The sequence below is a fragment of the Sander vitreus genome, chromosome 22 (genome assembly GCF_031162955.1).
Source record: "Sander vitreus isolate 19-12246 chromosome 22, sanVit1, whole genome shotgun sequence".
Classification (NCBI taxonomy): Eukaryota; Metazoa; Chordata; class Actinopteri; order Perciformes; family Percidae; genus Sander; species Sander vitreus.
Genome location: NC_135876.1, coordinates 4,331,717 through 4,357,122, shown reverse-complemented (window position 1 = coordinate 4,357,122; position 25,406 = coordinate 4,331,717). Strand labels below are relative to the sequence as shown.

At 40.2% G+C, this 25,406-nt stretch overlaps 1 protein-coding gene across 1 annotated transcript in view; it reads right to left on the bottom strand.

Annotated features, from left to right (window-relative positions):
• plppr5b (phospholipid phosphatase related 5b) overlaps positions 1 to 25,406 on the bottom strand; it is a 97,319-nt gene that overhangs the window by 55,265 nt on the left and 16,648 nt on the right. The window contains exon 2 of the mRNA XM_078280492.1: positions 2,138 to 2,270. Coding sequence (XP_078136618.1) covers positions 2,138 to 2,270 — 133 coding nt within the window. The remainder of the gene's footprint in view (positions 1 to 2,137; positions 2,271 to 25,406) is intronic.

Sequence of the window (25,406 nt, the reverse complement as noted above, 5' to 3'; positions counted from 1 at the left end):
AACTGTATGGCGTAGAGTCTTGTTTGAGGCATCATTGAACTCAGTAGAGTTCCTTTTTGATTGACAATTTTACCCGCCCCATATGCTTAAGCCACGCCCCCTTTAATACGTAATGACCCGTTTCTTGTACACTGTTGTGTGAGGTATCATTGAACTCAACAGAGACTTCCGTTTTCATTGGTTATGGTTTGGCCCACCCCCCATGATTTAGCCACGCCCCCTTTCACAGCTAATGAACTGTACAATGTAGGTCTTGTATGAGGTATCGTTGAACTCAGCAGGCCGTTACGTTTTCATTGGTGACGATTTGCGGTGTCTGAGTGCCACGCAAATGCACAGTCGCAAGGAGCAGCGTCCGCCAGTAACCCCGAAGCACGCAGAGGCGCGAGGGCCCGTCCAACGCTGCTTGCAGCTTTAATTACTGTTGTTACTTTACGTAAAGCACTCAATTGATTGATTTCAATGCTAGAGAAGTTATTTCATCCCTCGAGCATGGTCTAAGTCTGCCACAGGATCTCCCTTCAAATGGACATGCCTGGAAAACACCTGAAGTGAAGCGTCCATGAGACATCCGTCTTTCCTTCAATTTTTCAAGCTTATATTAGTGAATGAAATTCATTTTGGTTACTTGTATCTGTAATCTCATGCTGTCAGTTTCTACCCAAAGCTGATGACCGTAGCAGTGCGTTGGAAGGTAAATTGGGATAATAAGGACAACTTCCATATACTTACATGGAACTTACATACTTACATTTCACAACAATTTACATCAGCCATAAACACATCATACCATTTGTGATTCCGATGATATTCAAATGCTCCAACAGTCAATTGAACTGATCACATTTCTCGGGTAGTCAGATAAAACATTTTCAAGAACAAACAAAAAGTCTTGTTTCTTTTCACTTTTTGTTTGTTGTTTGCATTTTCTTTACTAAGGCCATTTGATTCTCCATTTTACACCTGTTCCTGTCGGAGGGTAGATTAGCATATATATCAATCTAGCAGATGTTTCCTCTGCAAGGACAGTGGGATATTACTGTGGTGCTCTATCACTGCTGACGAAACCCAGAGATACAAAAGGAAGCTGCACAGCCGAAGCAGTTTATCTTCCTCCCACTTTAATGAAAAGTCATGGCGCAGCACTCTTCAAGACTGACATCAATTAACACTAAGACATAAGCCTTTTTCAGATACAACACGTTACCAGTGTATAATATATGATAACCAATTCTGATGAGTCTCTTAGCGATGAAAGGGGCTTTACTCTGAAATACAAGGCCTGTTAACATGAACGTGCAGCATGAATGGCTTGCTGGATGTGTAAATGCGAGGGTAATGCCGGGCCACCAAGTGGATTTCCTCTCAGGGATCTAGGTAATAATCCTCTTCTGCAGTCTTATCTCCTGCTCTCACTTAAGCAAGCGAGAGGACAAGGAGAGGCCAACGCCGTGCACAAATGTGCGTGCGTGCATGCGTGCATGCGTGAGTGTGTGCATGCGTGTTTTATCAGAAAGCAGTCTAGGGTATTTTTTGCGTGCATGCTTGCAAGTCTGTATGCACGTATCCTGTAGGCTTGCAGCAAGATGTGTGTGCATGTGAGAAAATGTGTGGGGTAGATCTGTGTGCAGCTGGCTGAATGCCTACCAAGTCAGATACACTGGTGTATTGATATGTCCATCATCATATATGGACAAACTTTGTCGGATGATGTCCATTTTCTGAAATATGGACATTATGGAACAAAACTATGAGATCCTTATTTACAAAAACTCAAAAGAAATGCAAATACTTAGTTTTTTAACACTTTACAGTATATTACTGACAACTTACTTACTTACCTACTTTTAAGATAATTCATGGCCGCACCACATGACATTTTTTAAGGCCTGTTGAAAATCCGTATAAGTCATTGGCCCACATTGAGACAGACAGGCCTTTCCAGCACATTCAGAGAGGCTCTCTGGGCCGTGGGAGGAAAACTGTCTGGAAAACATTCCACCTCTTCAGTTTCAGAGAGGCGGATGGGTGATTGTGTCTGTGACCGTAGCCATTTACAGAAATGGTGCATCTAAAACATAGAGTAGAAAAAAGGCTGTACAGGTCTGCAGTCACAAAAAAAAAGCCTGAGACTTACCAAGGAAGCGGAAGGTTCTGCGCACCAGCGGGTTGAGGTAACAGCAGTCCCCGGTGGCTACTGTCTTCTCTGAGCGGTCGAACTCTTTGGACGTGTACTGGACCAGGAACAGCACCGTTTCCGTTATTGTGATCTGGCCAGAGACACGGAGAGAGAAAGAGGAAAGAGAAATCAGGTGAGCTGATCAAGTGGGCATTCAGACAGCCTGCATCGGCCGTCAGATGGTGCGGCAAAAACGCAGGTCTTTTCATTTATTTTGAATGGGGGTAGTGTGTTTAGGCTGTGGCGGGGGGGGTGGCGGGGTTTTCCGCAGGTGGGACACGCAAAAAAACTCAACGGGCCTAGATCTATAAACTATCTGACGGAAAACAGTAGTTATGAAATATAAAATCTACTTGTGCTACATTGGGCGGTTAAAGAACACAACAGAACGTCACAAAAATGGGCCGTTTCATTGACACTCCCCCCGATGCACAACCCTGCTGCAAATCGCCGGATCACTGTTTCCCTGCTGGGAGGAGGCCTCGGGGGAGACCCAGGACTAGGTGGAGGGATTATATCTCTAACCTGGCCTGGGAACGCCTTGGGGTCCCCCAGTCGGAGCTGGTTAATGTGGCCCGGGAAAGGGAAGTTTGGGGTCCCCTGCTGGAGCTGCTACCCCCGCGACCCGACCCCGGATAAGCGGATGAAGATGGATGGATGGATGGACTGTTTCCCTGTCTGAACACAGCCTAATGGTTTATCTGAGTACCAGTCATTCTCAGTGGGATCTGGTCCGTGGTTCCATCCATCTCTGATTTATTGATGTAGACTGATGGAGAGTAGATCAGCTCTACACTTGTTGCAAGTGGTTGCAAGTGGTGGATTTTATTTGTGTTTTACAATATTAATAGTTATCATTTTTGTTATGATATCCTTGTTTTGGATATTGAACTTGCGTTCAAAGAATGTGCTTTGGTGCAGGGAAGATAAGTCATATAATAACCACATTAAATGTTTCTGAATGAATGTGATAGGGAACTCCCGGAGTTGCACGTGTATTTATAACAGTGACAAGACACTCCACCTGGTCCAGCACATGTGCAAGTCATGTAAAAAAAAATGACAAAATACATTGTTTTTTCAATTGCCTTTAAAAAAACAGGTGGAAATAGTCTTTCATTTGGCATTGTTTGTCAATGCCAAAACTGTTAACTGTTAACTGTACAATTAGAAATGAAATAATATGACTGTTTCTTGATCTACGGCGCTTTGGTTAAATCAGGGGTCTTTTTTTAAGCCAAGGACACCTTAACTGAAAGAGAGTTGGAGCAGGGACCCCTACTACATACAGTATATTGTATAAAATGAAGTTGCATATTAAACTGGGCCTACAATAATGTGTAGGGCAGCCTAAAGCCTTTATACATACCTTTTTTGCATAAAATACTAAGCTTTTAAAATAGCCTAATAATTGTTGGCATGATTTTATAAATCATGTTTTAATGTTAAACATACATCTGGCACAGTGAATCCTTAAGATTGACTGTATCTGTGGATGGCCTTAGTCATCAGCAGTGGGGATTTATGTTTGTTAATAATATGTTGGATTCATGTTAAGACATTTTTGTGTATCTGATATCCGTCTCCTTCTTTCACCCACTTTGAGATTTTAGTTTTTTCTTTCTTAAAGCTGCCTTAGTGCTGCTAGGATTTTGCTTTATACTGCTTCATATCCCTTTGTGATATGGTTGACTTGACAAACATATGTTTATGCCATTTACCTAATGTAATAATGTGCGACTAATGTTCAGCTAATGTTTGAAAAAACTTTCAAAAATTAACAATAATTTGGAGGCCTCCCTGCACTGACTCTGAGGACCCCCTAGCGGCCCCGGATCCCCTGTTGAAGATCCCTGGGTTAAAGGATCAATCTGGTGTTAGTCTAATTGTTCTTACCGTCAACAAATGTCCTGTGCAGACCCAAACAAACAATATCTAAGTGCATCTTTCAACCCTTTCTGACTGCTCTGCCCTGTCCGTGGTGAGCTCACAAATACATTCTGGATAGACAACATCTCACAAATACTGTGCATGCAAGCCCCGATCACATCTCTGTGATCCCCTTGCCATTATCCCTTTCCTCATACTCAATGACTTCTCCAGAGACAGCATCAAAATATCTAAATATCCCCAGGTACAACACAACTCCATAACTCCATCCAGGGATTCTACTACCACAGGGAACCCTGATATGGATTATCTCCAACTGAATAATGCAGTATGAATAAAAAACTTTTAAAGACGTTCACACATGCTGAGAGAGCAGCACAATATTAAAAAAGGAGAAAAACTCCTACCAAATACCAAAAGCAAGTATTTGTGTAGGAATTCTAGAGTTGCGGCCAAACGCGCGTTTTGTAAGGTCACAGTGACCTTGACCTTTGACCATTAAAATCAAACCCGTCATCTGTGGACATTTGTGCCAAATCTGAAGAAATTCCCTATGGGGTGTCCTGGGATATGTCGTTCACAAGAATGGGACAGATGAAGGTATGGCTTGTGGCAGGCACAGAGGCATAAAGATGATTCTAAAACACACTACATATGTGTGCATTCATGTCCCATTAATGCTTGTTACTAACTTAGCTCCGGTAAGCTTACTCTTTATTCTTTATTAAGTTGAAGGGTCAAAGAGTAAGCGATGAAAGCAAGTCTGTGGACATGTGATGACTGAAAGCAGTCACTGAACTGTCAGTTCAGTATTAGATAAAAAAAACTATTCACATGTCAGAGAGTTACGCCTGGACTATACGAGGGTCAGCGTGACGTAGATTGGATTAGGGTTAGGGGGGTTATGGTTGTCATCAGAGGTACTTGGCTCTGAGCTGACATCCGCCTACCCCCAATGTGTTGCTTTGAAGCCAAAGGTCAAAAGTCCTATCACTTAAGATCTGACATTCCTAGAGGGAGGACATGCTTGTCAAGGTTTTTGTGTATGTAGTGTGGAAATTGTATTAAAAGTTGTAAAGTATCTGATATTAACTGTACTTCAGTAGCAAAAGTAATGTGTTGGTATTAAATGTACTTAATTATTACAAGTAAAAGTAAAGACAAACTTTGATTATGGACTTTGTTGTGGCTTCCTTACAGTAAAGCATAATATACAGGGTTTCCACACCTTAAAACATTAACATTAAACATTAAATTCCCTCACGTTAAAGGCGCAAACAATGCAGATTCTGAGAGAGCTGACATGAACAGGGAGAAAATCATAAACAATCTAGGAGCAATGATTGGCCATACCTGATTTTTTGCAGTCTAAAACATTTCTTATTTCATATTTTGTAGTACACTCTAAGAAATATCTGTTGTATGACTGGATATTTTAACAGAAATTGTCCATAGAATGTGATTCACAGTTTAATTTATGTTTTTTTACATTTCAAATTGTATAATGGTAATTGTAAAAAGTTGCTTTTTTTTTAACGACATTTGGGACGTTTTCTTCAACATTTTCAGAAGTTTATAACCAAGCAGCTTTGTATGAGAGAATTTTAAATGACAGAAAATGTTCTGTATTTTTAGCTACACACAAAATTACCGTTTTTTTATTCACGGGGTAATGAGCTGCCAGAACTTTTTCTGTTACTTTACGGATTTATTTCTTAGAGTGTAATGAAGATGCTTGGGGGAAATGTATCGGAGTAAAAGAACACATTTTATTTAGAAAATGTAGCGGAGTAAGCAGTCCTACGACTGCAAAAGTAAAAACAACACAGCGGAAATATTATCAATATCAAAACTTTCATCCTTCCAAATAATGCCAGAGGGACAGGTATGTATGACACACAATTAACAACTACATTTATATATATATATATATATATTAGGGCTGTCAAAATAACGCGTTAATTTCGATTAATTAATCTGAGAACAAATAACGCGTTAAAAAAAATAACGCAGATTAATCCATTCCATATTGACGTTTGACCCAGAGCCATTCTAGCCACCATTGGACTGTAAAATGAAGGAGGGAGACGAGAATGTTGGATGCTGCCTGGATTATTAATTGGAACATTTACATTTCCATAAAATCTTCTTCCTGCCAACCCTGGCTACCAAAATCTGGTGCCACTGATATGTCTACGCTTCTCTCTGATGCTCTGAAATACAAACACCGCTGCACATGACGCTAGTTAACACTATACTCGACAGCAGCTAACGTTAGCCTACCGCTAGCTAGTAGCTGGATTAAACACGTTTAAAATGCTGACAGCTAACGCTAAACGGTGTAAAGTTTGACTGTGTTTTACTGTAGAGGATTCAACACCGGTATGTAACAATCTGCAGCTGCCGTCGGAAAAACAACACAGACGGTGCGTTCAATGAAACTGGTAAACTACAGACTCGTGGTGTATTTGAAGTTATTGTAAATGTCCTTTTTCCATCTGATGGTTCAAAAGCAATTTACTACTGAAATTAGTTATTGTTATTGTTATACATTATTATTAAATCATTTCATTTTGACCATATGGCCTTATCAATAAACAAGCCGTTCTTTAATGCCACCAACTGTTGTTTAATACCCTTTTTAGGGGTCCAAGCCCGAGTCTGCAAGAACGGGCAATAGCAAAGCTATGCCGTTCTTACAGCAGGGCTGTAAACCCTGTTTTTCTACTGATTATTCATTATTCTTCTCCGCCTAAAACTCTGACTAAAGCCTAAACCGTACATGGTGGGGGGTTGGCATTTTCAGGAATGGTAAATGCCAGAACTCCGCAAGGACCTTAGGCGCAACAATTCACCCACTTCCACCACTAGGTGGCGCTGTAGCAGAAAAAAAAACGCGTTTGGCCCTATAACTCCCACACCGTACACTGTACATTCAAAAACACGTGATATAGGCCACGGCCATTTCCGCCTAACTTTTATGCGTGAAAAATCACGATTTATCAAAAACCTACTTTTTCGAACTCCTCCTAGACCGTGTGACCGATCGGCACGAAATTGGGCAGGTAGCATCTGCAGATGGGCCGGACAAAAAGTTAATAAAAAGAATTTTGATAGGATATAAATATTACGCACAAACAAATTTGTGTAGCTAACTATGAAAACACCAACTTTGCCATATCTCGGCCAAAATAAATGCCATCAACGCCAAACATTAGATAACTTGTTAACCATGACCCTCTGAAGGTCACTCACGCGTTTTACAAAAATTGGCCACTAGGGGGCGCTACAACTACAAAAAGTTTATATCTCATGAACCGCTCATCCAATTTTTACAAAATTTGTTGGGTACCATCTTGGGTCACTCCTGAGGCCAACCCTAGAGTGGGGTACTGAGGGGTCAAAGTGGGCGTGGCCTATGGGACCCACGTCTAAATTTACTACTTACACTAACGTGAACAACTTTAAATTTACAGCGTAGATAGACAAGGGGTCATGGACCACACCTACCTAAAATTACACATGTAGACCACTAGGTGGCGCTATGGTTTTTTGCCTTTAACTCCCACATTACACATCGCACATTAAAAATCCTTACATCCACGTGTTCCTTGAATCAAGCTGAATCACATGATATAGGCCACGCGCATTTCCGCTTAAATGTCTTTCCGCAATATCGCGCAATGCGCAAAACCAACTTTTTCGAACTCGTTCTAGGCCGTGCGACGGATCAGCACGAAAGATCGGCTTTTAGGGGGCGCTATCAATGCATTTAAATGGGAAATTTGCAATTGCAATATCTCTGCCACAGTAAATGCAATCAACACGAAACGTGTGGTGCTCGTTCGGCATGCCGCTCTGAGGCTCTGTACCATATTTGGCGAAGCTCGGCCATTAGGGGGCGCAATAATCAACGTAGACGAGTTTTGGCCCTTTTACTCTATGTTAATGCCATATTTGCAATGGGAATGTACCACAGACCGCGCAGCTCACACTTCTCAATATTTACTGATGTTTGCCTCCTACCGGTTTTGGTTTTCACTTTTGCGTGCTCCTTTGGTTTTTTACAATAAACAAACTTCTTAAGCCACCTGACAAAGTTTGTACAACCTTCATAGTGGACAAATGCAACTCTTTTCTCTCACTTTTTCAATCCAAAATCAACACCATTCATAAGCGCCGATGAAAATACCAATACCCACGTGTGCCAGACTGCCAGTAGGCTACATTCATTTACAGTTAAACATTGCAGTTGGTGCTAAGTGGAGAGTCTGTCATAGTGTGATTGGTTATGTCGGTGGCATTGATTCTTAATTTCCCACGAAGCTGATCGCGGTAACGTGTCCGTTGAACTTTTCATCTCCAATCCTATCCGTATATCATTGTTAAAGGTAGTCTATATATGCATGGAGGTGAACTGTTGACCGCTACATTTGCAACGGCGTCGTACCGCAGACATCGCAGCTCGCGCCTCTCGATATTTACCGACGTTTGCCTCCAGGCTGCCCAGCTTCGGGTTCCGCTTCCGCGCGCTCCCCGGGGCGTCGGGGGCGACTGCCGTGGGTGGCTTGGGCCCCGTCATAACTGCTTGCAGTTCTAGTTTTTTCTTTTCTTTTTTTACTTTCTTAAAACGTATCGGTTCAGGCACCGTTAATTATGTATGCGATTAATTTCGATTAATTAATCACAGAGTATGTAATTAATTAGATTACATTTTTTAATCAATTGACAGCCCTAATATATATATATATATATATATATATATATATATATATATATATATATATATATATATATATATACACACACACACTGTATATAACCATTATATCACCATGTTCAGAATGGTACACATAGTATGTTCATTTTAGTGTCACAGAAGAAGTATTTATTTGAATATAAACTCCCTGAATATGTTCTAGCGACCAGCTGCAATCCCGAAATGTTCTCCCGGCTCACTATTGGCGTTTTAAAACTAAAGTGTGTTACATTTCAAGAGATTAAGATTATAGCAAATTTAAATAAAAATAAATAATTATTTGAAAGCACATGCAATAGAAATACCTTTGTGAAATGCCTTTTTTAAATAAAATAAAAAATGTTAATCATAAAAAAGGAAATATCTTTGTGAATTGCCTTGTAGGGTTGAGACTTGTGTTGAATAGGGTGAAAGTCATAATAATTAAATATAGCCACACATACAGTAATGTACTTGTGTAAAAAGTGATTAGAATCAGTTGAGGTTACTGGCTTCTCATAGCCAACAGCCACATTATGGAGTAGTTTAACAATGAATAAGTCAAATAGGGCTGGGCGATATGGAGAAAATCAGATACCACGATATTCTTGACCAAACACATGGATGTCGATATGGCGACGATATTGTACGGTTGACAATTGGTGTTTTCACAAAATGTTTTACAGTGAGATTTTAGATAAACAATCATTAATAATGTGGTAAACAGCTTCAAGTGAAATTATAGAGAAAAAATAAATCCAGCTATATACTGACTATGTTTACATGCATGCACCAAATAATGTGATGTTAAAACAAATCTGCAATTCTTCAAATATTCCCTCAAAATGTTTCACAACAGATTTCCTGAGAAAACGGAGTTAGTATGTGCTTGTTATTATAAATTTAGACAACGTAATTGTATATCACCGTATCTCGATATATGATATGATCACGATATAATTCCATTGAAAGACAATGAATGATCATATTGAATTATCGCCCAGCCCTAATGTCAAATAATTCAAACTGCATCATATGCATCATACCAGCTCTGAGGTGTAAAAGGATCAAGTATCACTCTAAAGATAAATATGTTGTTTCATTCACCTAGATTGATTTCTGAAGGAGAACGTAAATATAGTTGGACTTTCAGGTCAAATTGGATGTGTTCATGTTGTAAGTTGTGTATTTTTGTGTGCTGTTTGAAAAAATAAAAATAAAAAATAAATGGTGGGTATGGTGCAATGAGCAAGCCCTAGTCTATATCCACGACGTTTCTTTTCCGGGATTGCTTAAGTGCTTGGACTGAACTACCCAAAGGTTTTACTTTTCTTTTTGCAAATTTCTTTATATCTAAATAATCTCATGTCGGAAAAATGTGTCAATTCAGAAGAATCCTCCAGAACTGTACTATTTTATACCTACATTGTGTAAATCTTTTGAGTTGATTCTTAGCAAAAACCCCTTAGTTCTTTCACAAATATGTGCTCATTCATGTGTAATTACTTCCACCAACTAATCAAAGTATTCTCGTACCGGTGGAATCTGCCATTCAGAATCATTCAGAACACATAGCAGCGAGTCGCTCAAATGACGGCCGTCATGTTGCACCTCCATCTTTAAAATACATTAGCCAAAGAGGGACATACCGCCACCTTTCACGCTTTTACACTCAGTGGCACCGCGACGAATGCCAGGGAGGGGGAGAAGATTATTCGTGACTGCCGGCAGATTTGAAAGCCTGTTGATGGAGGATCACACCTATTCTCTAGGACAGTGGTTCCCAACCTTTTTTCCTTAGCACCCCCCCTACTTATGTCTAAGAAAAGCTGAGCCCCCCCCCCCCTCTGGAACCGAAGTTGAGGTAACTCTCGAGATAGAGCCTTACTTTCTTTTTTGATACAGAGGAGTTATCAGCACTTTTACGTTTCTCTGCTATGTTTCATTCATAAAATAGTGATGCTGTGGCGGCAGGAAAAACGAGGATGATAGCAGCTAGCAGCTGACCTGATGACAGCAAGGGTCACAGGTTAAGAGGTCCCGGAGGTTTGGCCTACTAAGTACCCTGCCTACAATTTTAAGCGAGAACAAAAATATACCCCAGGTTGGGAACCACTGCTCTAGGACGTGTAACGGAGTCGCCAAGGAAGTTAAAAAGAGAATTAAAACAACAACGCGACAGGCAAAGCAACAAGACCAAAGTTAATATTGGAGTGGCTTTTCCAAGATGGAAAGAGCTCATGAGAAGCAAGGATTTTAAAAAGGGACACCGAAGTTGCCTGCTTTCTTCTCAGTGGAGAGAAACTGATGGACTTATAGCACCATTTATTTTCAAGTATTAGGGCTGTATGTAAAAATTGTAACTGAAATGCGTAAATAATGTAAAATAAATAAATAATGTAAAATAAATAAACAAATATAACTAGTTTTCTACACAGGGTGACCAGTGGCTACGAAATTGTAAATGACAAGTTATGTTTCGCAATAAATGTTCACAAACATATTTTTAAGTCGCAGACACGGTCAGTCATAGAAAACGGTGTGTTAGCTGTAACAGTTGCTCCCGGCAACATCGTGGTAAGTTTGAGTGCAACTCATGATGGGCAAGCACTTTCTTACCGCTGCTGGCATCATATAGTAGCTTCCTCAAGCAAAAAATGCAGAAACAAGCACCGGGCTTTTTCAGTTTCTGGCACCAACTGCCAAAAGGCTCACCGTCTCTACCTACTTCTTCTATCCACGCCCAGCGGCATTTATTTTTTTGTCCTTTATCTCTGGGTAGGACATCATCCCCAGGCTTCATGACCTTGTACTCCATGGCTTTCACCGACAACGCTAACGTGACGTATGGATCTCAATCACACTGTGTTGCCAGGAACCGCCCTGCTAGAGCTGCATTCCTCTCATATGATTGGTAGGTGAAATAAATTGACTGAATATTAAACCGCATGCAAGTTCCCAAATTATTATTGGCCGGCGGAGGTACAGAAGCAGCGCCGATCATCGGTGGAATTTTATACGATTTTAAAGACAGCAATCGGACCTTGTGTACAAAAAGTGACAAATTGGTGGAAAAGGGACAAAAAGGGAATCTTTTGCTGTTAGAATAGGGCGAAACTGTGGCCGGGTTGACTCAGTGGTAGAGCAGGCGCACATATACTAAGAGGTTTATGCCTCGACGCAGAGGTCCAGGGTTTGAATCCGACCTGTGACAATTTCCTGCATGTCTTCCCCCTCTCTCTCTCCCCTTTCTCACCTAGCTGTCCTCTCAAAAATGAAAGGCGGAAAAGCCCAAAAAAATAACCTTAAACTTACTGTAAGGTTGCTATGGTTTTACTTATTTTTTTAATTAGGAAACAAGCTCAACACAAGTTTTTTTTTGCTGCTTTAAAAAAAAGAAAAATCCAGACTCTCCCCATGGTTACCAAATGATCTTGCATGAATATATGTATAATTTATACAGAGCACTTGGAAGATTGCTTTGTTAACTGTTCATGATCATCAGATGGATTTAACAGTTCTGCTTTTGAATTTGTGCTAAAATGTTTTATGGTTGGTTCACTTTGCTTTCACACTGCAAAGTAACTGAAAGGGCAAATGCACCAGAGTTCGTTTGAACGCACCACACGGGTTAGGTTTGAAAGCACCTTATGATTGTTTGTGTGCTACTTGCTACTGCCATACTGTCACAGATGTGTGTCTTTAAAGCAAGAGACTCAGAAAAGTAAGGGGATATTCAATGTGCCATTATCCTTTAAATGCCACAAAAGTTACACAGTCTCACAATGGAATTGTTATGATTGTAAACATACCATGATACTGTTTTTACTGGTCACATACTAGTGTTGGTCATGCACTATAAAAGCCCTAACTCATTGCCTGCAATATCACTGAGAAGCCAGGGCAACAAATGGCTGAAGGGCAGTCTGATTTCCAAAAAGCCTGAGCAGCACTGTGACAGCCACAGGCCATTTGTACCACTTGCTCAGCTATAACACAACCTGACAGGGCCACAGTGACAATGTGCTGCTTGTTTAGTCCCTAAACTACCTCTCTATCTCTCTCTATCTCTCTCTCTCTCTCTCTCTCTCTCTCTCTCTCTCTGTCAAGATGACAGTGTCAAGGTAGTCTTGCATTGCCAGCTCTATCTCCACCGCGCTGTGAAGTAAAGTCTGGCTACACCACCGATTCATTCCTGGATAGGAGAAAAAAAAAGCTCTGGGTTATTTGCCTTTCTTTAAACCAATCAATGGTCTTGGGCGGCGCTAAGTTCCGGACGGTGGCTCTGCTAAATAGTCTCGGAAAGGAACTTGTTTTGGTGGAACATTTGCACCCCGCAAAAGAAAACGCCACATACAATATTAAAGGAGCAATATGTAATATATTTACTGTATTACATAAAAAAATGACCATAATATATATACAATATGGCATCAGGTATTAAGGAAACATGCTAAGTTGAAATACTACAACAACAACAACAACAACGCTAAAATCAGTATATTCTCCTTTGAAATTTCCAATCTGGGACGAACATTTTTGTTTGGGTCTATGTGTTGTTGACACCCAGGTTGCCAGAAATTAGCAAGCAACCAAACAAACTGGATTAAAAGAGGGTCATTCTACCTGACCCAAAAAAAACTCGGCATCTTTCTAGTTGCGTGACCAGAGACGTGGTAAAACACGGGTAAATCTTGGAGATGCATTTAAAAGATGGAGACAGCTTAGAGCCCAAAAGGACGTCAAGGTGGCTAATTTCCTCCTGAACAGGTAAGCATTAGCTTCAGGCTAATTTATCACGGCTACTAGTAGAGGTGGGCATTTTAAGCGCCGGACGGAGCCACTGTGCCTCTGCACAATAGCCTTGGGAAGGAACTTGTGTTGGTGGAACATGTGTACTAGATCTGGGAAGTAGTAGAACCTAAAATCTCCCCTCTGCTGAAATATGTCTCTATTTGCATGTTAATTGGACCTGCAGTGGCAACAAGTTTCAACAGGAAAGTGAGACAGCGCCTGACATCTGAACAACAGAAGAGGCCTTTGAGCATGCTGATACAAAGAGACTCCGGGGACAGAGTATTTCATTTTCAGTCACAGAGGCATGAATGAAGCCTCCGGCCTCTGTAGTCCACAGTGATACGTGCAGTCATTTGGAAAAAAGCTATGAACAGCACCTCAAAACAAGCAGCAACCACCACAGCTGAGGGATGAAGCCAGCCAAGGGCCTTAAGATGCAGTTCCCCAAATGGCCACAAACTTGAAAAAACCCATCTGAGATGTCATCAAGTCAAGGTGGAAACACACAACGTCTCTATTGAAATGCAAAATCACAAGTCAGGGTCTCAATAGTGAACTCGATATCAGAGTCATAGCTCAGTGAAATCAGAATGCACATATGTCATTATGCTGGATCAAGTGCAATTTATGGCAAGTGCAGAAAAAAAGACTTTTGCCACAATTTGCTTTTCTTTGATATGACTAAAACCCTTAAGTCAGCACAGAATCGGCGCTGGTCTAGTTCAAGCAGTTCAGAGATGTGTCTTCACCTAACCGTGAGCTGTCTCAGACACTACCACAGTTTTCAAACGGTCTGGATTTTCTCGTAGCCTAAAGGTGGATGCACTTGTAGTCGGAGAACCTTAGGAACAAGTCTGAGACAAGAAAAGAGCCCTATCCAACGAAAGCGATCGGACAGTAACCAATGAAAGTGCACAGACAGTAACCAGTATTGTACCAGCAGCTCTATATGTAAGTGAAATTGTACCCTCTGATTGGTGGAGGTACCTGCAGTCTGAGTAGTAGAGAAGTAGAGCTGCAGACACTCCTAAACCTGTATCAACACTGCAAACTGCTTTTGTCATTGTTTGTCAGTATCTCCAAAAAATACGCTATTGAACATCAGTCAAAGGTAAGCGAGTAAAGGACAGAAGCAAATACAATACTTATCTGCTTCCAAAGCCACTGCAGCTGCCTCAAAACGTATCCTGGACAAAAGCAACTCAATCTGTCATGTGAAGCAAAGCAAATTAGTATGTTCCACTATCTCCTCTGCCATATTGTGAACCATGGCTGTATTCTTTAAAGAGGTTTACTGGCCTATTACAAATGACGATGATAATCCTTTACTGCGTGATTATAATGCAGAGGTTAGAGTGGCGTGTGTCTCTTGGCTCTCAGCTAACCCTCTCTCTTCTCCTTCCCACTCTTCCTCTCATCACTTTTTAAGCACAGCACCATGAAGCAATATTTTAGAACCCCCAACAGCCAATGTGTCGACTGGACTGCTAATTACAGTGGTGATCAGAGATGGGGGCATTTGCATAAGTGAGGTCACATATTAATAAAAGCTGGTTGAAATTGAAGGCACGGGAGACTTGGCCACGAGCTACACCTCTGGACTGATGGGAGACCATAGCGGGAATGCCTAATATAATTGATGTTAGCATGATCCTTTTTCAAATATGCCATATCATATCAGCCTGAGTGTAGGTTTAGTGGTCTGGTAGCCATGTTTTAAATAGTCATAAAATGTTGTAGTGCTGTAGAATGAAAAGACTTTACTCTATGACACTGCCTTCCATGGTAACAGGTTCCCTTTATACAATTTTACAATTATAAAATTATATTTTCTTGTTGCAATTCATAACTCGAACTGCAATACCTTTTGGGTATCGACCAAATTGTGTCAAATACAGGCTGCTCGACCGCTATGATTGGTGCAGATTGTTGGGGCTGTAACCTGACACAAAAAGCTCCAAAAACAAGTCTGGAAAATTAATAACATAAATCCGGAATGAATTTGACATATTTAAACATTTTTAAATATGTTTTTAAATATATGTTTCTATAAAAAAAGACCTTTTTTTAAATTCTGCCTCCAAATGTATCAAAGAGTAATACTAAAATTATTGGAGTAGGAATTGTTGGGGAGAAAAAGTGTTTAAAAAATGTTTATATTAAGTCAGGTGTAGAAAAACATATTTTGTAGTGCTGTCAGTTAAACGCGTTAGTAACGCTGTTAACGCGTTACTAACGCTATATATATATATATATATATATATATATATATATATATATATATATATATAAATATATATATATATATATATATATATATAAATAAAATATATAAATCTCGGTTCAGGCACCGTTTTAAAAGTATTGTTGTATCATGCTGCTAAGAGCATTAAAATGAGAAAAAATAATGGGACAAAAAGAAATCAAGGGACATTTAGAACAGATAATAGATTAATTGCGATTAATTGCGAGTTAACTATGACATTAATGTGATTAATCGCGATTAAATATTTTCATCATTTGACAGCACTAATATTTTGGTATCAGTACAGAAACGCAGGCATTGTGTTATAGCTGGTTTTAAAATATTTTAATTAAAACACGCCCTTTTCTTTTTATGTGTACTCATTTGGTAACCAGTATTAAAAGACAACACAATCAAACTTTGTTTGACCACAATCAATGACCATTACAGAAAAAAAAACAATCTCACAGTAAGAACATCCTATTTCATTACACCAGTTCTTTCTTACATGTCAACTGAAACTTGTATTAACCAGGCAAAGTATGAAACAGACTTTAACAAAGGAGACCATTGTTTGTTTCCCAATCTCTACCGACAGTCAGTGTTGGTTTCTTTTAAATCCACCATGATCCTTCAAGACTCTGCACTCTCCCTGTTCAAATCCTACCACAAGGGCCGCACTTATAGGGTCACTTGAAGAGAATCTCTGTCTAGACCTTAGATCCACACTACTGGGGTCCCTCAGGGTTCTGTTCTGGATCCCTTCCTCTTTTCTCTCTACACCAAGTCACTTGGCTGATTTCCACTAACATGGATTTTCCTACCACAGCTATGCAGATGACACACAACTGATCCTGTCTATTCCCCGGCCTGAAAAACAGGTGATTGACATCTCTCAGTGGATGCCTGCAGACTACCTAAAATCCTGCAGATTTATGCTTCACGACATCAGGATGATACGTCCATTTCTCACCCAGGAAGTTTTGGTCCAGGCTCTTGTCATCTCACGTCTAGACTCCTGCAATTCCCTCCTGGCTGGTGTGCCTGCATGTGCCCTCAGACCACTTTGTTTTCTGAATATCATGTACAGTCCCTTTAAGAATACATGCTTTTATATTTATAAAATGTATAATCAAGTTTAATGTTTTACATTTCTAAGATAAATGTTAGTCACGACAGTACAGAGACATTCATGCAACTCTAGTCTGGATCAAGGGAAGTACATTTTCAGGATACAGTAATTGCCTGACAATGTCCCTCACCTTCTGCTCTCTGTGTGTTGCCATTCTCAAAGTCCCTTAATTTTGGGAAACAGCAACAAACTTCCAGCTAGCTAACTACACACTAAAAATGTCAGTTTTTGAAGAATATTTGGATGGTGCAACAAGGCAGGCCTGCTTGGTTCTTTCAGGGAATGATTGTAAAGACTTACAAAGAATATGTTTTATGGCATTTCATTTAATATTGTATGTGACGCTTTCTTTTGTAGGGTGAACATGTTCCACCAAAAACAAGTTCCTTTCCAAAACTATTTTGCAAAGCCACTGTCTATTTGTGATTGGTTTAAAGAAATGTAAACAACCCAGATTGCTTTTTTCCCTACTATCCCAAAATGTATGTGTGGTGTAGCCAGACCTTACTCCACAGCGCGGTGAAGATAGAGCTGGCAATGTGAGACTAATGCAACTCTGACACATAACCAGTTCAATTAAAACATGCATTAACATTTCACACAATTGTGAAAACTATAAGGCCTGTACAGTAGCAGATAGGATTGATGAACTCATGAACTCATGATCTAATTATCTTTTACTGTCGATGTTATCATTCATTATCATTCACAAAGACAGCTGTGTGTTCCTAAATCCACAGGCAGCAGATGAAATAAGATATTTCAGACCTTCTCTGTTATCAAGTGACTGTAATCTTGATCAGGCCAGGGGATATTATCTGCTGTGAGAATGGCCCGTTTATTAAGGGAAAACTCATTCGTAATCACTTCCAAATCAAATCTGCAAACTCATTATGGAGAGCATTGTCCCAATTCAAGTTAGCATTGAGGAGCATACAGTCGATCTATTAGCTGATAGTTGGAACAAATACACTCAGAGATTCATTCGATGTACGTCCAGTGCATTTCATTGCAGTAAGCCAGTCTTGCATTCACTCTGCTTTATAGTTTATCTCACCCTGTCTATTTTTACTGTAGCTGGTCATTTCCTTCAGGTTCGCCAACGACCTTAAACACTTAGTCACAACAAAACCTGCCTCACAACTGCCTTCAATTCTTTTCTATTGCAGTAACTGTGGGTGGAGAGGTGAGAAAGTCTGCCTCTTGTAAAGATTTCTACTGTCTGTTTGTTTCATGTCGGCCTCTTTTATTCTGAAGGACTCAAATCTAAGTCTAAAGTTTATTACTAATGTTTTAGAGTGCTGACATTTTTTAGGTGACTGCTTGTCTTTCGTCATCTAAAGACAATCATCTCACATCTAACGTTAAAGATTCGTTTTGAAAAATGTAACCAAGCTAGCTAGCTACCGCTAACGTTAGCTGGTAACTTAAAGGGAAAGTTAGCAGATTTTCTGTTCTGCCGTACATGCAGATGAATGTCTCCAGTACCTGGAGGTCTGTGTTTATCCGCCGGTAAATCCCCCATAGGATGACTCTGACTGAAAATCGGCAACTTTCCCTCTTTAGCGTTTAGCTTAGCCAGCGCCATAGCAACCATAAACACCACTGGCTCTAGCCGTTTGCTGCTTCCTGTTTGGTGCTGGAGGGAGCACACCCATTGGTGGTTGACAATGTTCACATGATTTAACTTCACTACCAAGACTTTAAACTTAAGATAATATCAAACATGTTTGATTTTGTCTGAACGTCCAGACAGGAGAAAGAATGACTGGGACTGAGTTTTATGACCATCTTACACCAAACGATGGAGACAACGGGAGTGCCCCGACTCTAGCAAGACTCTCAGGATTTCATTCAGATATTGGAAATTAGTCTGCGACGGTGAAATCACTTGAAAAGTCGTTTGGTGTAAGGTCGGCATTACTTGACAAGTAATTACCAGAATAATCATTTGATGCCGATTGATACAAACTTTTCCAGCAAAAAGTGAAGTTAGCTACTTCCTCTTATTTAATTCCTGGGACTAAAGATGCAGTGTTGGTGTGCCATTGATGCACACAGAAACGGCGTACCGGCCGATTTATATCGATTTGACTCTAGAACTCAGCATACAAAATGTTAGCAAAGAAAACAAATAAACTAATCAAGAGCACCATACTGTAAATGTCATATTACGAGAGGAAAAGCAATGACATTTCATGATATTTCTATATATAGTTATATTCACAAAACACAGCAGCCGTTTTTTCCAAAGATTGCAAATAAACTCTTTACAGCATTTTGTATTTCCTCAAGTGGCCATTTATTTAGTCTTGTTTAGACTCACAATATATGGAATCTCACAATTGATTAAATTAATTCATAAATAAAACCTTTGCAAAGTCAAAATGATCCAACAGTAAAATTCTGAGCGCTGCCATTTTGTTTTTTAGAGTTTGACAGGCTTACTACGACAATTCAAAAAGAATATTTAAAAAATAAATCATGGGTTTCCATAATAATGTATACTGTTGACACCATTGATTTTTTTACCTTTTCCAATCACAGATCCTGGACACCTTAGAATCGTCCTAGTTACTACTGACCTGTAGAAGTTGCTGTGCCAAATATGCCAATAAAAATTAGAAAATCTAAAACAACTTTTCAGAAAGCAGCCCTGATGATGATGATGATTCGTTAATTTCGGTTTCATATTTTAACCCCACATCAGATTAAGACGTTGGGCCCTATTTTAACGATCTAAGCGCATGGCGTGAAGCGCCTGGCGCAGGTGCTTTTAGGGCGTGTCCAAATCCACTTTTGCTAGTTTAACAGCAGAAAACAAGGTCTGTGCACCGACCGGGCGCATGGTTCAAAAGGGTTGTACTTAGTGTCTTCATTAATTCATAGGTGTGTTTTGGGTGTAACATGCAATAAACCAATCAGAGTGTCATTCCATTTAAAAGCCAGGCATGTTGTGGCCGGTTAGCTCAATTGGTAGAGCAGGCGCACATATGCAGAGGTTTATTCCTCGACGCAGAAGGCCAGGGTTCAAATCCGACCTGTGACATTTTTTCCTGCATGTCTTCCCCCCTCTCTCTCCCCTTTCATGTCTCAGCTTTCCTATCCAATAAAGGCAGAACCTTGTACCTTGGCGCATTGCTATTATGATGGCGGATTTGCACCGTAATATTTTTATTTGTAATATTTTGCATGTTTGTGTGCTGCTGTGCTTCCCTGTGTGTGTAACAAGCATAGTGTGTATGTGCTGTGCATAAGCCAGAGGCGCATTTTACTAATTTGCTACTAAAATAATGAAATGCTGCGCTATTGACTTTAGACCAGGTTTTTGTTGGTCAATGGCGCGGTCACTTCCCGCTGCCTCAAGATAGCAATATGCCAAGAATTCACCTGAACACACCTCCCTGTAAGACCAGCACGCCCATGGGCGCAAAGATGGGCGCAGGTGCATTTGCTATTTAAACGACGCGGGCGCTGGACGGGATATTGACAACTGCGTCAGTCTTAAACTAGCAAAGACACTTCACGCTGTGCTGGGTGCAAGATAGGGCCCCCAATGTTTCTGAAGTCATGCAAGTGTTTTTCCACTGTGGAGAAGGCACACAGAAATCTGTACATGACTCGTATAGGACCACTAATGAATTTTTTTCGTACGAAAATTCTAAAGACGAGAAAACTGGTGAATGCTACAAACAACTTCAATCACTCGTACGTGCTTTGGCAAACATCACCAAAAAAGAAAATAACAAATAGGGCCAGGGATTCGATGTATACTGTAATTAGTTGTGTTTTTAACCATGTCTCAGATGGATTTTCCTCTCAGTAGCCAGGTGCTGCAGGCTGAGGCTTTCTGCCAAACTTTGTGTCCATCTTCATGGCCCTTTTATTCTTGGGAAGAAAATATGTCTACTGAGTGGGAGCCAATGTGCTGTAACACACTTCAATCTTTGCTTTTTATGTCTTCCCAGAGTGGAGCTGAAGATCTACAGTATATCGACACCCTGTTGTCTTCTACACCTCTCGCATCTTGGATGATGTGGGTAATTAGGAATTTGTGGATGTTTGTTTGTCTCTCGGTTGTTACTCAGTTTGTCCTGAAAGCTGCTGAAGCAGTTAATAAGAACACCAGGGGAATGATGCATGTTGGGAAAAGGCTGATTGCTTGGCAGTGTTGCTGCTTGCAGCTTTCTCCACAACTGCTCATCCAAACAAATTGACACTCGACACTGAGGTCCTGAGCAATACACCTGCCATGACATAGTTGAATCCCCTAGCAATGATAGTCACTTGCTAACAGCTAGCTATTTGGGACCTGGCTATTTCCAGGAACAAAAGTGTTATTTCCAAAAGGTACATCGCTGATGATTAAAATGTTTACTTTCCTACAATGTCACATCTCCGGTCTTACTTTCCTCATCTGTTCTTGAATGTATTGTAGCGAGCGAAAGAGAGAGAGAGAGAGAGCTGTACCCAGCATGCCATTTGGTGGTGTTAAAATGTATTGGGGTCCCCACTCAATACACTCCACAGCCCTGAAGCGCCGCCCCCCGCAGCTGAACACAGCGGTAGCTTAGTTTTTCAACCGTTATTGTGCTGTGTTCATGCTGGGCTAAGTTTCACAGTTTATTATTTATTAATATTGAATGTGTCACGTTCACAACTTGCACCAAATGGACACTGCATGTCACTGGGTACCCAGCAATACACCTGCCAAGTGTAAAGTATATTAGATGAACGGTTCTCGAGATATTTGAATGAAAGAAACACTCACACACACACAGACACACACACAGACACACACACACACAAAACCACACCCACACACACACACAGATTCCTGGCTTTATAGTTAGATGAAGTACACTGGTATCAGTGATGGGTGTAGGGGTGAAAAGACACAGGACTTCCTCAAACATGTGGACATGTGTTCCCAACTTTGAGAAAGGTATAGCAAGCTGTGTACACTGTGTACAAGACTTATGACTTGTATTTACCACAGCCGGGACTCCACCTGCTGATTCTTTGTTCCTCCTACTAATACTGATACAGTGGCACCTAGCTGCACCTTGGTTGGTCAGGATTAATTTCTTTACATCAATGTAGAGAAAACCCTTCTTATGCAGACTAGGAGGGAAGGGGACGAGTGTATCTAGAGCACCAAAGCCACCATGGACCATCCCTGAACATGATTTATGTGTGAATAAGTCATCAGAACAAAGTCTGTCTAAAAGCCGTGTGTGTAACATCACACACAGCATTGGTAATCAAAATGTTCTTTTCCTTCTTGGAAGCATTTCCATGTAAACTGACTGGCCTGGCTTCAAACCACAGACATGTAATAAACCAGTCTGTAATGGGAAAACTGACAAGTAACTTCTCACAGGTCTACTGGGTTTCCTACCCAACCTACACAATGTGTCTTGTCACGTCTGCCTCAAAAGCAGCCCGACCTCAGCTGGGAATGCTACCGGTTCCACAGATAATTCCATGATTCTTCAAGCTGCCAATCATGTGTCTCACTCTTTTACTTTCTGAAAGCAAATATTCAGACTGCTGAGGGCTTTTCTGATCCAAGGGGAACATCCGGGAACAAGGATGTGTCATCTGTCAAAAAGAGGCTTGTAATGAGCATAAAGTTGGAACGAACAGTACAAAATCTGAAAATGCTGTGGGCCAGGAGTAACATGTATGTTTGATGCAGTTCAACAATTTTGAATTCAACTGCATTGAGTCTTTAAACTGTTATTACCTATCATTTATTATCATTTTTTCCTTCATATCAGATTTGCACCTGGGTTACCTGGGCTTCCTTTGTGTCAAGATGACCCTACAACATGTGCAGACTGGAGTCCAACTGAATAATTAATAGTAAAGGTATCCTTGCAAAATGCAAGGAAAAGGATTCAAGAATGATAAATGTGTCTACTTTGAAGGGCTGTCAATCGATTAAAAAATGTAATCTAATTAATTACATACTCTGTGATTAATTAATCAAAATGAATCGCATACATAATTAACGGTGCCTGAAAAGAAAACAGGGTACTAAACAACAGTTGGTGACATTAAAGAACGGCTTGTTTATTGCTAAGGCCATATGGTCAAAATAAAATGATTTAATAATAATGTATAACAATAACTAATTTCAGTAGTAAATTGCTGTTGAACCATCAGATGGGAAAAGGACATTTACAATAACTTCAAATGCACCACGAGGCTGTAGTTTACCAGTTTCATTGAACTGAAGTCTGTGTTGTTTTTCCGACGGCAGCTGCAGATTGTTACATACCGGTGAATCCTCTACAGTAAAACACAGTTAAACTTTACACCGTTTAGCGTTAGCTGTCAGCATTTTAACCGTGTGTAATCCAGCTACTAGCTAGCGGTAGGCTAACGTTAGCTGCTGTCGATTATAATGTTAACTAGCGTCATGTGCGGCGGTGTTTGTGTTTCAGAGCATCAGAGAGAAGCGCAGACATATCAGTGGCACCAGATTTCGGTAGCCAGGGTTGGCAGGAAGAAGTAAATGTAAATGTTCCAATTAATAATCCAGGCAGAACATTCTCGTCTCCCTCCTTCATTTTACAGTCCAATGGTGGCTAGAATGGCTCCGGGTATGGAATGGATTAATCTGCGTTATTTTTTTTAACGCGTTATTTGTTCTCAGATTAATTAATCGAAATTAACGCGTTATTTTGACAGCCCTAATATATATATATATATATAAATGTAGTTGTTAATTGTGTGTCATACATACCTGTCCCTCTGGCATTATTTGGAAGGATGAAAGTTTTGATATTGATAATATTTCCGCTGTGTTGTTTTTACTTTTGCAGTCGTAGGACTGCTTACTCCGCTACATTTTCTAAATAAAATGTGTTCTTTTACTCCGATACATTTCCCCCAAGCATCTTCATTACACTCTAAGAAATAAATCGTTTATTTTGACAGCCCTACTATTTTGTAATCAAAATGTCTGTATTCTTGGATAATGATCACTCTACAGCCCAAAATGTATGTATTCTTGGTTAATAAAACTATAATCTGGTAAAATGTATATCTACCAAATTTGTCTCTTTTCGTACTCAAATTATCCTGTTGTCCACTACAGTGGACATGCTGTAAATTAAAAATAAAAAATAAAAATTTAAATGTGTAAATTGTGAGATGTTTTTTTTTTTTAACCCTAAACAGGTATGGAATCACAAAAAATATGATTAGGAAAAACCTTATTTTCCTTGGCTCTCAGGAGGATATGGAGGATACGTTTGCTTCACTGGGTGGCTGTATTCAGTTGTTGCATAATGTAAAGAGCTAATCGGCAGTGTGTAGTGTGTAAACTGTAGTAGGAATGAACGTATGTCAGTGACCTGGTTATCATGTGTGTCAGTCTAAAGCGTGATATATGCTTCTGCGTCAAATCTACGTACATAGGTACGTTGGAGATACCGACCCTGCGTTGTAGCCTGATGTGCAGCTCACGAAAAATGTAACTACACATCGTGGTGACGCAAGTTGCTTGGCCGTGGCTTGGTAGTGTTTCCTGGTTCTCCTTCTCCATAAACAACACAAAATCAAGGAGAGGGTTAACTTTTCCTGCTACAGATTTCCCACCGTGTTCAGAAAGAACAGGAGAGACACTTTGTTTCTCCCACTATGACTCTAGAGTCGCTACTCGCTCCAAAGCTAATACCCGTTACTCCCCCTGCAATTCCCTTAAAAAGACTGACGCACACACCAACACAAAAGTTTAAACTTCAGGCCACTTACATAGGCTTCAAGGAAAGCTGTGCGTGGAGCCTCCACAGAACCGTAAATCAAGCTTAACTCAGACCGTGAAGCCTTTTACCGTCAATTCAAATAGTGGCGTTTATTTTAAATGTCGCCACTCTCATTTTCTCTTCTCTTCAGTTGGCGTTCTAACTCAACACTTCCTGCACAGAGGTGTCACATTAAACACCTGCCAGTAGCTCCAAGGGTAAGATTCTTCCTGCTCCTGGTAGACTTTTAATTTTCCAGGCTTTAATCTGCAGAAAGTGTTGAGTTTTATTGACAGACAGCAGAGTAGAAGTGCTCGTAATTAGTGAATGAAAACAGTATTTCTGTGAAGAAAGGAGAAACTCAGAGCAAAACTGAATACTTGGGGCAAATTTGAAGCAATAATAACGCTTCAAATATTAATCAACCATTTCAATCAAAGTTACAATCTCAAAAAACCCCGTTTCGTTCTTTCTGGCACCACCTACATGGCGATAAGCAGTAATCTTCCCTAGGAATGGAACCATACACTCAACTCACGATTCCATTCGATTCACGTTTTTAAGTTCACGGTACGATTTTCTCACTTTGTTCTTTCTCACTCATTTGTTTAACAGACTGAAATGACTGGAAAATATTCCTTTATTTCTATGATGTGTCCTCTTATCAA